Source organism: Austrofundulus limnaeus, unplaced genomic scaffold (genome assembly GCF_001266775.1).
Source record: "Austrofundulus limnaeus strain Quisiro unplaced genomic scaffold, Austrofundulus_limnaeus-1.0 Scaffold129, whole genome shotgun sequence".
In the NCBI taxonomy this organism is placed as follows: domain Eukaryota; kingdom Metazoa; phylum Chordata; class Actinopteri; order Cyprinodontiformes; family Rivulidae; genus Austrofundulus; species Austrofundulus limnaeus.
Genome location: NW_013952531.1, coordinates 781,372 through 794,851, shown reverse-complemented (window position 1 = coordinate 794,851; position 13,480 = coordinate 781,372). Strand labels below are relative to the sequence as shown.

Here is a 13,480-nt window from a genome sequence, read left to right as displayed (position 1 = left end):
GTCCATCCTTCTGTTCATCCGTCTGTTCATCTGTCCATCCATCCATCTGTCAGTCCGTTCATCCGTCCGTCCGTTCGTCCGTCCGTCCATCCATCCGTCCATCCTTCTGTTCATCCGTCCGTCCATACATCCTTCCATCCATCCATCCATCCATCCATCCATCCATCCATCCGTCCGTCCATCCATCCATCCATCCATCCATCCAGATCCATCCATCCATCCATCCGTCCGTCCATCCATCCATCCATCCATCCATCCATCCATCCATCCATCCATCATCTATACCTGCTTCTTCCTTTCAATCCTAAATAATACAGGTGTACAGGTACTTGTCTTAAACGTGACACTGACATTAAGGTTCTTACCTTTTTGGTTTTGGCTTTCTTCTCATAAGCCTCAGAGAGAGGCTTTCTTTTAGCCTTCGCTGCACTTTTAGCAAAGAGATCCTCAAACTCGTTGGCATTGATTATTTTTGGTTCGTCCAAGATGTTCCAAAGTGACTTGTTGCTGAGGGAGAAACATAGAACTAAATGGTCTCAAGTACCTCTGAAATAGCATCGTAACAGTGTGTTGAAACATCAGGTTGTTGTAATGAGATGTTATTAAACTGGTCTTATTAAATGTGTTGTTAAAGGCAGACTTAATGAAGTATGTACTGTAGGCAGGCTTTAACCTGGTGGCACTATTTGATTTTTAATAGTTGATGCTCTAAATGTTCTTTTTAACTTTTGTACTGAGGCTCACTTTGATCACTGTTTGGTTGTTGTAATTCAAGTTCAAKTAGTTTTATTATCAATGCTTCATTTGTGCAAAACATACAGAGAATTGAAATTGCGTTACTCTCCGTCCCAGTTACAGCAATAATCAAGTAATCAGCTAAAATAGCACAATCAAATAACATTGTAAATAAAAAAAATAAGACACTAAATGTATAATACAACAAGGACACAGCTATGGATGAATGTAGGACATCGACACAAAAATAATAGGTATGGAGGGGATACTCAGGTAATTGTTGCTGTATAAATAAATGTAGATTGATTGCATATCTTAGTGTTTAATTTGTGATCTTGTGTAAACCTACTTTTCATCCTGGATCTGGATTCTGGTCCAGTAAAGAGGCTTCATGGGGCGGGAAGGCTCCACCGCTGGTTTCCTTGGGGGTTTATCAAGAATGAGAGCTCCACCTGGTGGAGGAGGTGGAGGGGGAGCAGCATTACATGGAGGAGGTGGGGGTGGAGGAGGAGGAGGAGGAAGGGAAGGAGTGTTGCCTTTGGTCGGTGTGATCTGAGAAGGAGCTTCTGAATCTGCTGTTGGAAACGTCTGAACTGAAGTCAGAGGTGATGAAGGAGAGGACGAGCTGTCGTCCCTCTGACCGGCCAGGCTGAGGCCGATGGAAAACAGGTCCAGTTTCTTTGAAACTTTCATATCAGTTCTCCTGATCTCCTCTTCTTCCTCAGTATTTTTGACGAAAGTGTCTCTGTCTGTCTGGACGCCAATGGTGTGGAAAGTTTTGTGTAAAACGTCGCCTGTTGTGGAAACGGCAGCGTCTCTCTGTTCTCTCTGAGTCCAAACCTGGCAGAGTTGGTCCTGCAGCTCAGCCAGAACGACCTCCAGATGAGTGACGCTGCTCCTGTTCTCCTCCCTCAGGGTGGAGAGCTGCAGCTCATAATTCTTCTGAAAGTAACATCAAATACAAGCATAGATTTCAGACTTGTTACAGTCTCAGTCAAGTTGGACGATATATAATTAATCATGATTAATTCTAGCATTATTTGTGACATTTATCCAATAATACTAATAATAATATAGTGACAATTGTTTTAGCATGTTTTGGACTCTAAATCAGTTACCCTATATTCTAAAATTATGCCTCCTTCCAGCTCTTACTTTGCTGTTCATAAGGGACAGATTGGCTGAGTGCACCATGGATTCTCAGCTGAGTAGATTTGTTTCCACCGTTCGCTGTAGGGAAGTTTGTTTTAACTGACATTGTGACATCGATTTGCATTTTCTGGCTTTCTTTGTACTCTGGATTATGGCTATGTTTTAGAAGCAAGTTTATAGTTAGTGTTAGTTCTGCGTTAGCTCCACATTAGCATTAACTCTGCGTTAGGGTTAGCTCAGCATTAGCTCTGCATTAGGGTTAGCTCAGCATTAGCTCCGCGTTAGGGTTAGCTCAGCATTAGCTCTTCGTTGGGGTTAGCTTCGCTTTAGCATCATGTTAGGATTAGCTCTGCGTTATTGTTAGCTCTACATAAGCATTAGCTCCATTTTAGCATTAATGCTAGCTCTGCGTTAGTTATAGCTCCACATTAGCTTTAGCTTCACATTAGCTCCATGTTAGCATTAGCGCTGCATTAGGGTTAGCTCCTTATTAGCTTTAGGTTAGCATTAGCTTAGCTCTAGGTTATAATTAGCTTAATGTTAGCATTAGCACTGTGTTAGGGTTAGCTTAGCTCTTGGTTAGCATTAGCTTAATGTCAGCATTAGCGCTGCATTAGGGTTAGCTGCACTGCAACCCATCCTGTCATGGACACAAATCTCTAAACAAAGTCCAAATGTTTTTTGTCTTTTTCGTAACAGTTTATCGTATTGATAAAACCACCTGAGGTTTAGAGGGGACTGAATGGACCACACTCAGTTTATTTCAAATTATCCATACAAAACCAGTTTCTAACTAAAGTAATCTCAGGTTAGTCTTGTGTTGTTTTACTGAGACTTTTATTCTGTAAAGTTAGCTCATAGTCAGACTGTTTTTTGTCTTAATCACCAAAATTATCTTCTTCAAAGAAAAAATTCTTCATTTCCATTAAATTATTAATGTATTTTTGTTAGTAGTGTTGTTTATAAGACCACAAGCTGTCGTAAACATGTACGTTACTTTKACAAACTTTCCTTTAGCCCATGAAGAAAACTAGCTTTATGCTGACCTGTAACTTCTCCAGCTCTTCTTTGCATTCTCTCTTTAGCTGCAGGAGATCTGCCTGGTGCTCTGAGAGGAAACAAAGACCAAAWMRATAAAAAATATAAAATAAATAAATAAATAAATACAAAACATTTTTGCAGCAAATTTACATCCTGCTTGTATGAATGCAGTGCTAATTTATTTAACTGATGTTCTTTCTATATAATGTCTTGTTGTTTAAAAGCATCATGTTAAGATAATTTAGAATTAGATCATATTTGGTGCAATAATCCATCCAACCATCCACACCAGTAGAACCTCAGGAGATGCCAAAATGAAGAAGCTWAAAGTGATGGGTTGTTTGTAGATAGATGAGGGTAGAAGTGTAAACAAGAAGAGGAAAAWTTTAATTTCAGTTTGAGCTTCAGGCCTCATTGAGTGAATCTGTTTGAATACAAACACTAAGAACTGATTATTGTTCCCAGGAGATGGCAGCAAAGCTTCAAATCTAAACCCCAGGCTCACAGGTTGCAGCTGCAAACAGTTCAAACAAACATTTCTCTGGTAATGGAGGAGAAAAGGTACTGACAGGTCAATTAGAAAGCATATTTACTATCACTGTGTTTAAAAGGATGTGGGTGTGTTCAGGCTCATCCCTGTTTGAACAGGGTTTTATAATCCTGATGATCAGCTGAGCCACTGAGATACCAGCAGAATAAACATGATAATGCTGAAAATGTGGAACAGAATAAAAAAAAGGTCCTCTGTCTTCATTCCAACTACTTCCATGTCCTCTCTAACTGCATGCATATATCTCCCTCCCCCTTATTTTATGTCTTATTAGAGCTGTGTATCGGCAAGAATTTGGTGATCTGATACATATCGCAGCGCAGGGGTGACGATTAGGGGTGCACTTATTTATCGGCACAGATTTCTTTATTTTTGAGAGCTCAGAGACCGGTYGATACTTAGATAAGATCGATGGAAAAGGATGGGCTTCTCATCTCCCTCCACATATGTCTGAAAATCAGCCAATGCCTGATGTCCAGTTAAAACAAGTTTGTATTGTTTCAAGTGTATTCTTCAATGTTTTACAATAAAATAAGACTGGAACATTGAAGGTGTATTGTGACCTTATAAAACCCGACAGTTTCAGCTATTTAAAAAAAATCAATATCGGACAAAATCATAATCGGCAGGTCAGACTTTTTAAAAATTGGTGATTGGCCAGAAAACTACAATCAGTGCACCCATAGTGACCATATGATGATAYATCACGATATATTATGATACTGTAAGCAAGGCGATATATCACTATTTCTTGCTCCAAAAGAGTTTAATTATGAAAAAACAGTTTAAGAGCACACCGTGCATCACATGCATAAAATCTAATTAATTCAGTTTTATGCAGTCAGAACTCTGAACTGCATTTGCATTTCATGTTTCTTCCTGCAACATCCATCCATTAAGCCTTAATTACAAATCGATACAGTTTCAGGAAATAAAATATTGTGATATTTCAGTGTATCAGTTTCTTACACCCTGTTATAGAGTTTGATAACTGTGTTGAGCTCCTTGTTTGATCAAACACTGGAAAACAAAAAAACTCAAATATTTCTGTTCGTACACGAGTCAGTACCTGCTTCAGTATACTTCAACCCAACCTTTTCCTCCTTGAGAGGCGGCCAGACAGCTTGAAGACGTCCGGGCGTCCTCTCCTCTCCTGGAGTGGATGGCTCAGTCTGAGGAGAAATCAACAGAAACTTTTAACTTATGAGTGTTTTTTTAAAGCTCCAAATGGCTTTGGATTTGTGTTCATCCCTTGAATTTTTGTGTGTCTGACAGAGATGGGTTTAGTTTCTATTTGTTCTTTTTAGCTCAGAATAAAATATAGCAAATAGAGTTCTGTGAAAACTATTGAAAATGTGATGCTTCCTTACTCTGACGTCAGACGTCTCCTTCTCTGATGAGTTTTTGGAAGTTTTCTCAAAAAACGTCTTCAGTACATCCCTGTCGTTTCTCATCCTCTTCCTCGTGGCCTCCAGGTCGGCCTTTTCTCCCGAGTCTTTCTTCAAAGGTTTTGGGGTGAAAAAGGCCTTGAAGGCATCAAAAGCTGCTTCTGCACTGGACACGGGTTTGGTCGGTTCGACCCACTCTGAACCTTTTGAATCCTTGTCTGATTTAGGTTCATTTCTCTCATTTTCATTCGCCTTGGTTGGATTGATTTCACCCTGGTTTGGTTCAGACCCCACATCTGGTCCTTGTTTCTCCTCCGCCCTCTTTTCCCGACTCAGAAGCTGGGTGATCTGGTCCAGGAAGCCCCCCTGAGTCTTTACGTCATCCTGTTTATCTGTGAAAATGGACTTTTTCACATCCTGAGGAGATGTTTTATTCTGAGCCACGGAGTCCTGCTCCGGCCCGCCGACCCCCTTCTTGAGACCCCTCAGACCGCTGAACAGAGCAGGAAGCTGGTTTGGTTTCTCGCCTGGGGAGAACGTGGCTCTGGTGAGGGTGGGTCCAGGTGAAAGATCAGACACGTGGGTTGCAGATCTCAAGCTGATATTTGAAAAAATATTAGTTTGGCAGGAGTCTGGAGACAAATCTTTTTCCTTCTCTTCTTCATCTTTCAGGCATTTCACCTCGTCTTCGTCTCCATCCATTTCTGCTTCCTGTCCTTGAACCTGGAGTCCCGTAACTTTCACGATTATTATAGGATGTTTGGTTTTTATTTKTATGTCTTTTTCAGACTCATCTTCTGCAGTTTCACGGCTGTTTGTCTCGTTTAGTTCGGTGTCAACAGTTGAAATATGATGTTTGTCCAGTGATGAATCCTCTTCATCACAGTCGATAACTTCTTTCATGTTGACGCTCTTTTTATCAATGTTTAAAGCTCTACTTTTCTCTCCTCCTGGCATCAAAGGTGCATCTCTTTCTGCTTCTTCTTCCCCAGAAAGCAAGTTTCTGAACAGGGTGAAAAGTTTTTCACTTTCCTGAGGCATTGTAGCATTGGTCAGGAAATTTATTGAACACTTTAAAGTGTTTTTAGGTCTCAAATCACCAATATAATTAAGAATAACGCTGTCAGTATTAAGTCTYAGTTTAGCTCTTCCAGGAAAACTTTGGCTGCTTTGTTTGCTGAGTCGAATGTGCTCATAAAAACAGAAAAGAGGAACATGGCAAATCTTCACATTATTATAGGAGAAACCTAAAAATAAAACAAACCAAGGCGGTACTATTCAGGCACTCAAAAGACATGCATGAACACATCTAATGAAATAACTGCAGGGATTTTTGTAGCTGTTAAAGTCYGAATCATGCCTGAAAATCCAACCTGTAGCGACTCCATTTTGTTGAAAATAAACACATTTGTCCTTTTTGTTCTCCGAATAGATAGAATTAAAAAAATAAAAAGCAACCAGCTCTCAGTGACTCTGACGAGCCGGCTGCAGGAGAGAAATCCACAAAATCACGGGAAGTTTCCCAGAACCTCTCCGTGGCGGTGATGGATGTGTTGACTCGGTGTAGTTAAAGTTCCAGCTTCAGCCTCTGTGAGTCCTGCTTCGTCTTCCTCAACCTGCTCTGACGGTTTGTCGTCCTGCAGATGGTCTCAGGGTAATCAGAAACAGATGGTAGCTCTGACAACAGCCGGGCGTCTCACAAAAAAAGCCAGAACAGATGGAAGAACACCACACCCAAGAGCGTAAMCAGGACTTCCAGGGATCACTGGTTAAACATTTGTCCTGTAAGTCTTCTGCCAATTAGCTCTCTGAGCTTCACTGCAGGTGTTCTTCATGTTACAGTGCCTCCACATAAACATTACAACGCCCCTTAATCAGCTCAAACTCAGGCYGGTGCACGAGATCAATAATAAAACAAACAGAAAAGTTTGATTTATGGCAGTGTTAAAGTACGACAATTCTGATTATTGCTTGAAAATGTCTTTAAAACGTTGGATCTGTTTTTCAAATTTCACGTAATCATATTAACATAATACACTGACCTCATAATTAAGTCTTTTGTTATTTTTCTCTTTAACTTAATGACAAATAATGCAAACTGTTTATGTTATAAGAGAAAATGACGAAATGTCAGAAAAACTTTAGATAAAAGCAAATAAAAAATTGGATTAAACGTAGAAACAAGATTTTCTAAAATAATTTGGAGCAAATTAGCTAGCTAAAAGTAGCAAAAGGCTAACAAAAAGTAGCAAAAGGCTAACTAAAAGTAGCAAAAGATGAGCTAAAAGTAGCAAAAGGCTAGCCAGGAGCTACAAAGCAGCAAAGAGTAAAATGGCTAAAGTAGCATGAAAAATGCAGAAATAGTTTGCAGTTTGCTAAATGTACAAATAAATCAACAGCAAAACAATATTATAAATGGCACACTTTTCAAAAATTGTAATCAATGTAAAGCTTGATTAAAATTATATAAATAATTAGGTTTATGCATATTTTGTGTGAAAACATGCTAAATGTTTGTATTTAAAAATCAAAAGTTGCAGTTWCATTAAACTAAGTAGAAAAGAAACTTTTCTAAACTGTTTCTACATAACAATAAAAAAAACTTCCACCTTCTTAAGTTTCTGTTTGTTTTTCTTATTTTTCAGGTTCCACCCGTGTTTACTCTCATCACAAGCAGCAGGTCAGTGACAGACCACGAGTGATAATATTGTATTTTATTACATGCTTGTGTACTTTCAGTCAGGTTTTAAGACTTGAATAGAGTGCTTTTGCATTCATTCACGGATCCAGCTTTTAGCCTTTTAATTTGTGATTTTATGTAACAATTAATCATGCAGATAATCCTATAAAGTGGGATTAAAACGTATGTTTAACAAAAGGCAACAGAATCTCAGATTGTAAATAAACAGGATTAAAAAGTGTATTTTCCTGTATTCTGCAACTTTAGTTTAAGCACTTTTCTTATTTGCAAGTTATTCATCAGCCTAAAATGGTATTTTCTGTGAAGCAACAGAGACAGAATACGTAATAGGGCTGGGTAAAAAAAAAATCGATTTAATCGATCTTGGATCGATTTAATTTAAATTTAGGAAAATCAATTCACGGCATGAGATCRATTCCTCCCTATGGCGTCATGTGTCTGCATCTGAAACACGTTTCTATATTTTGTCACTCCTGGCTTGCCATATATTTACATTCGACTGACGTTCAGCGCTAACATTAGCTGTCGATAACAAGTTGTCTGGAGCAAAATAAAAGAAACTAAGGAATCACTCACATTTTCAGCTGATTCTCAGCAGAACTTAAAGACAACAGAGACCACGGTGACTTTTGTTTGCAAAGATTTGTGTTCCTACGCAGCAGTGAAAACTAAGCACTTAAACCAAACTACTGTATGTAAACATCTGACTTAAACTGAAATGTGTTAAAGACCACACTCTAACAAAATAATTTAGTTTGTTACCAATATTACTATTTTTAAACTTGAAGAAGCGTATTAATGAAATTTGCAGTGATGAAATTTTGCAGTATTTGTTTTAATAAGGTGTAAGGAACAAATTATTCTGAACACAACAGAAGGTAACAGAAACATTACAAATATACAGTTTTCATGCACTCAAAAGGAGTGGGCAGAACATAAGCTACTGAACAAATCTCTTCTACTGCAATACTGGCTTTAACTAATGGATCAGTAAAAAACACAGAAAACAACACTTTTTGTTTAAAGTCACCAAGTCATTTACTCTTCTCACCCTCAGTTGGCGTTGTGGTGTGGTCATAGGTGTGTCTGTGACATCATCATCATCATCATCTTCAGGAGTGATGCGCAGGAAGTCGACGTGCTTCGGTCGGGACGGGTGAAACAGAGACCTGCAGCGAGACAGAGACTCCTCCACCTCCTGCTGCCACGTCTCCTCCGTCTCCTCCTGCCTCTGCAGAGCATCGTCTGGAGAACAAAAGGTCAAAAACCACCTCGGTCATAAAACTTCAACTCCTGGAAACAACAACAGGTTCTGTACAGAAATAAACACAAACTACCCCGTCTTACAAGCAGTGCTGGGTGTGTCAGGTACCGTGTGTTAGCATGTAGCATCTTTAGCAGCTAAACTTCAAACTAAGAATGTCAAAACACAAATAAAATAAAACTTCACAAGATTTAAATAACAAATACAAAACTCGACTACGTATGAAATGAAGCAAAGCGAATATTTGTGGTTTGATTAACTTGAAACGGTATTTAAAAAAATACAAGCTCGATCAAAGAAATGCTTTTATTCTGGAAGGGTTAAACTGGAAGTATCACAAGTTAGAGCTACAACTGGTTTGGATTAGCTGATTTTCAATCCTGCTAAGAGTCTTAGCGGTTAGCGTTAGCTTCCACTAATTTTTCTAACTGTTTAGCAGTTTAGCATTAGCGGAGCTAAGATTATTGTTTACAGGTTAGTGGTTAGTGAAGCAAACATTTGGTTAGCTGTGCTCTCCACTGCTTGCTAACAGTCTAAAACTCTTTCACTCAAAGGCACAAACTCTTTCACATTTTCTGATATCTGTGGTAACATCTGAGGTCCAAGCAAACCCAGACCCACAGTTTTCCACTTCAGCGGCTGTGTGGTTCTCCGTGACTGAGTGATTATATCAAACAGCAAGAGGCGATTATTTTCAGGCTGCTGCACATCCTGCAGGTGGAYGGGTCCAAACAATCAGGCTGCAGTAGGAAACACAGGGTTTAAATCCATAAATCTGACGTCTGAGCTCAGCGTGTGTCTGATTTTCCTCTGATCTTCACTCGACTCAACCGCTAAAAGTCAAAGTCACATTGTTTTTACCTCTGATCGCTTTTTAGTTCTGTCTTTCATCCATTTCAAGATGAATTACTAACTTCACTGAGTCACGCTGTGAATCTTTTAATTAAATAGTAAAAAATGAAAGCATCTGATGTCAAATGTTATTAATCCAACACTGCTTTTACTGAAGTTTTTGTCTTATTAGACATCCAGACTGAATTTAAACTGGAGACAATTTATTCACTTAGATAAAAAACATGTAACTTTAAATAAATTAAAGATGTAGTGATCAATAAAGTGTTGCAAATGGCTGCTGCGTTTAATGCCCAAGTTTTAAACTAAGATCTTACGATAAGAAAACAAACACCCGCAGAATGGGGGAACATGTTTAGGCTCTCCTGGTCTAGTTGCTTTGGAGATATTTTGCTAACAAGCACAAGAACACAGACATGGAGAAAAACAACAATACATCCTTTCATATTTTGGTGGCGAGCAGTAAATACACAGTTCTCTGAATTGCATAAATATATTGTTTAAATAAAATTTAATTTGCATTTTAACATTTAATATGCATGCAGGCACACAAAATACCTTAAATTATGCTCAAATTATAATCACTCTAATTTTGTTTATTTTTACAGGGGGAATCACTGAAGTAAAGTTTTTAACCATTTTAAAGGGATTCAGGATTAGTTGTAACATTAGACTTTATTTAATAAACATATATTTTAACTGTAAAATAAAGACTGTAAAAATACTGTAGGATGTGTAGTTTTTGTAATTTTTAAACTAAAAGTTTAAAAATATATTTTAACACGGACGGAGCCATTTTTATTTACACACAAAGCATTCTGGATAAATGACGACGTGGATAGGTCCTCGGTGCGAGGCTGCTAGCGAGCTATATCCACCCTGAAGGTTAATCTTGGACAATATCTGATGATCGACTCTTTTAAATGAAACCAGAGAGCGTTGACAGAGAGGAGAAGGTAGAAATGACTCAGCCTGGAACTGAAAATATGGATGGAGGACAACAGTTTAGCTTGTTTGTCGCGCTAGCACCGAGCTAATACATATAAGGCGATATAGCGTCAGTGCTAGCACGAAGACTAACAGGCTAATCTGAGGTTGTTCTTCCATGAAGCAGCTCTGTTGTCCTCCATCCATATTTTCAGTTCCAGGCTGAGTCATTTCTACCTTCTCCTCTCTGTCAACGCTCTCTGGTTTCATTTAAAAGAGTCGATCATCAGATATTGTCCAAGATTAACCTTCAGGGTGGATATAGCTCGCTAGCAGCCTCGCACCGAGGACCTATCCACGTCATCATTTACCCAGAATGCTTTGCGTGTAAATAAAATGGCCCCGTCCATGTTAAAATATATTTTTGAACTTTTAATTTAAAAATTATAAAAACTGAACATCCTACAGTATTTTTACAGTTTTTATTTTACAGTTAAAATGTATGTTTATCAAATAAAATCTAATGTTACAACTAATCGGGGATCCCTTTAAAACCTCTTACATTTAAACCTGATTTCAAACAATGTAAATGCTGTCAAATTCCGTTGAATGAGAATTTTTATGCAAATACTGCAGCCAATAAGGCAATAAATTAAAAGCAGAAGACCCACTGGAAACCCTGCTGTTTTTAATGTTTTTACCTGAAGACAGCAGGTTTTCTGCTCCTCCTGTGCTTCTGGTGTCACCTTTACAGCCTCCGTCCTCCGAAGCAATCAGCGAGGAGTCGTTTCCTGAGTTGCTCCCAGTGCTGTTATCGTCAGGCCTTCCTGCGTTTTGCTGACGGGTCCTGACGGACGGCCAGGGTGGCAGAGGAGAGGACAGGATAGGGGACAAAGTTTCAAAGCTGCTGGATTCAGACAGGGTGGGCGGGGAGACTTCTGCCCTCCCTGACAGACTGTGTGACGACGGAACAGCACGAGTGATATGGTGTGGAGGTGATGGTGGCTTCAGGTGGTCCTCAGTCTCAGCCTTTCCTGCCTCCAGCTTCAGAACCTGGTGCAGACTCTGGATCAGAGCGWCATAAAGCTCCTCAACTGTCCTGTCTTCACCAGTCTGAGACTTGACTGGTGGTCTCAGCAGAGTTCCTTCATCGCTCTCGTCGCTGTCTGCTCTGGTCCATTCTGAGCTGGCCACGCTGACTCGGTGTAGGATCCCTTCCACCTCCTGGATCTTGGTCATCACTCTCTGAGCTGCCTCCTGACGGGACTTCACCTCCGCAGTTTCCTGTTTTTGTTTCAAAGCGTTAAAGATGGCGATCATTTCATTATYGTATTCAGAGAGGTCACTGTCCGAGTCGTCCGATGTGGTGAAATCCTTTCTGAAAGAGGAACTTTTTCTCTTGCTGAGCGATCTCACAGGAGCTGCATCAATCAGCTTCATCCTACAAACTGGCTCCAATATCTGTGATGAAGTCCAGCTCTCACTGAAGGTGGAAGAACTCGTCCTGTGGAGTCCGATCCGTTCGTTATGCAGAGGCTTCTGTTGACTCCCTGCTGTCATTTTCCTCTTCCTCCTCCTCCTCTGGGGGACGAGGGTCCTGGGAAATCCCGTTGAAGCATCCCAGCTCTGCCTGTAACAGTTGGGCTTCGCTTTTGTCCCATGTTGATTCCCCATCCTCAGAAAATCCCGTCACTCTGATGAGAACCAGGAGTCTGCTAACGCTTTGAGGGTTTCCTTCTGCCTGAAGTTGTCTGCCTGATTAACCAAACCCTCCTCCTTAGAGGTTGGTCTTTGTTGGGTGCAGAGATTTGCTTCAGAGGGGGCTCCTGCAGGAAGAGGGGCACAGATCTTTTTGTTTTTATCTTTAAAGTTAAATAAGTGCTCTCCATGATGCTGTTTGCAGGTGATTCGCCCTAACTGATGATTAAATTTAATCACATGTTCGATGCAAGACAAACTTCAGACGTTCTGAAAAAGTTTTATCTCTCTTAAGCAATTTGCTAATTTTTCATTAATTAAAAGAGTAAAAAAAMCACAAAACTCATAAAAATTTGCCCTCCTTCCTTTTTAGAGTAAATTTTAGATCTATGAATGAAAGAATCTGTACTCACATTGAGCTGTAGCATCTCCTCTCGAAGAGGCAGCGTTTGCTTTACCTGCAGTGACGCTCAGGTAGCCAAAGACAACCCCGACCCATCTGCACCTTCACCATTTCCCATTGGCTTGTCAGCTGCCACTAATCCTCAAACCAGTATCTAGAAAAGCAAAGAGACCAGCAGACGGCAGGGATTTGGTCCAATTAGTCTAATCTTCTGGACTCCAGTGGACGTCTGGATACACAGGAGGTGGAGTTAACCTGTCAGGATGTATTTTCACAAGTTATAAGGCTAATCCTACAGTTAGGTGATTTCATTAGTATTTGAGTAAACTAAGAAATTGTGCACAGTTGGGAGTTAATCCTGAGTCTGAACTATTCTTGTGTAAATCACATCTGCTGGGCTAAACCTTTGACTTTAGGTCATTGGCACACAGAGCTAATCTGACCACACTAGAAGGAGAAGAGTTCACTTGGTTGAAGGAACAACTCCACTGAGAAGTTAGAGAGAGAGGATGGGTAACAGTACGTTAAGATATACAGTAAAACAAATATAACTTTAACAAACAGTTACAGGATAGAATCACATGATTAAAATCTGTCTTGATGCAATTTCTGTTTATCAACACAGAAATTGTGCAGGTGCCATCATTAATCTGGTGATTTACACTCCTATGAAATATAGGGGTGTAAGAAAATATCGATACACTGAAATATCGCGATATTTCATTTCCCGATACTGTATCGATATTCTAAAGCTCTGTATCAATTTTTT

At 39.7% G+C, this 13,480-nt stretch overlaps 1 protein-coding gene and 1 long non-coding RNA gene across 5 annotated transcripts in view; one reads left to right on the top strand and one right to left on the bottom strand.

Moving 5' to 3' along the window:
* LOC106522441 (uncharacterized) overlaps positions 1 to 8,706 on the top strand; it is a 12,829-nt gene extending 4,123 nt beyond the window's left edge. The window contains exons 4-5 of the long non-coding RNA XR_001310787.1: positions 7,512 to 7,546; positions 8,625 to 8,706. This is a non-coding gene — a long non-coding RNA (uncharacterized LOC106522441). The remainder of the gene's footprint in view (positions 1 to 7,511; positions 7,547 to 8,624) is intronic.
* The window catches only part of LOC106522437 (formin), a 25,225-nt gene extending 12,413 nt beyond the window's left edge, over positions 1 to 12,812 (bottom strand). For 2 of the 4 annotated variants that reach the window (XM_014015439.1, XM_014015440.1), the window contains exons 1-7: positions 12,722 to 12,812; positions 11,312 to 12,436; positions 8,619 to 8,812; positions 4,548 to 4,650; positions 2,934 to 2,995; positions 1,085 to 1,677; positions 366 to 507 (exon numbers count right to left, since the gene is read on the bottom strand). In XM_014015439.1, coding sequence (XP_013870893.1) covers positions 366 to 507; positions 1,085 to 1,677; positions 2,934 to 2,995; positions 4,548 to 4,650; positions 8,619 to 8,812; positions 11,312 to 12,284 — 2,067 coding nt within the window. In that variant the 5' untranslated portion in view covers positions 12,285 to 12,436; positions 12,722 to 12,812. Of the gene's footprint in view, positions 1 to 365; positions 508 to 1,084; positions 1,678 to 2,933; positions 2,996 to 4,547; positions 4,651 to 4,848; positions 6,460 to 8,618; positions 8,813 to 11,311; positions 12,437 to 12,721 lie in introns of those variants that run through there. The other 2 variants (XM_014015441.1, XM_014015442.1) reach the window with 2 other exon arrangements.
* Positions 12,813 to 13,480: the final 668 nt, after the last annotated feature.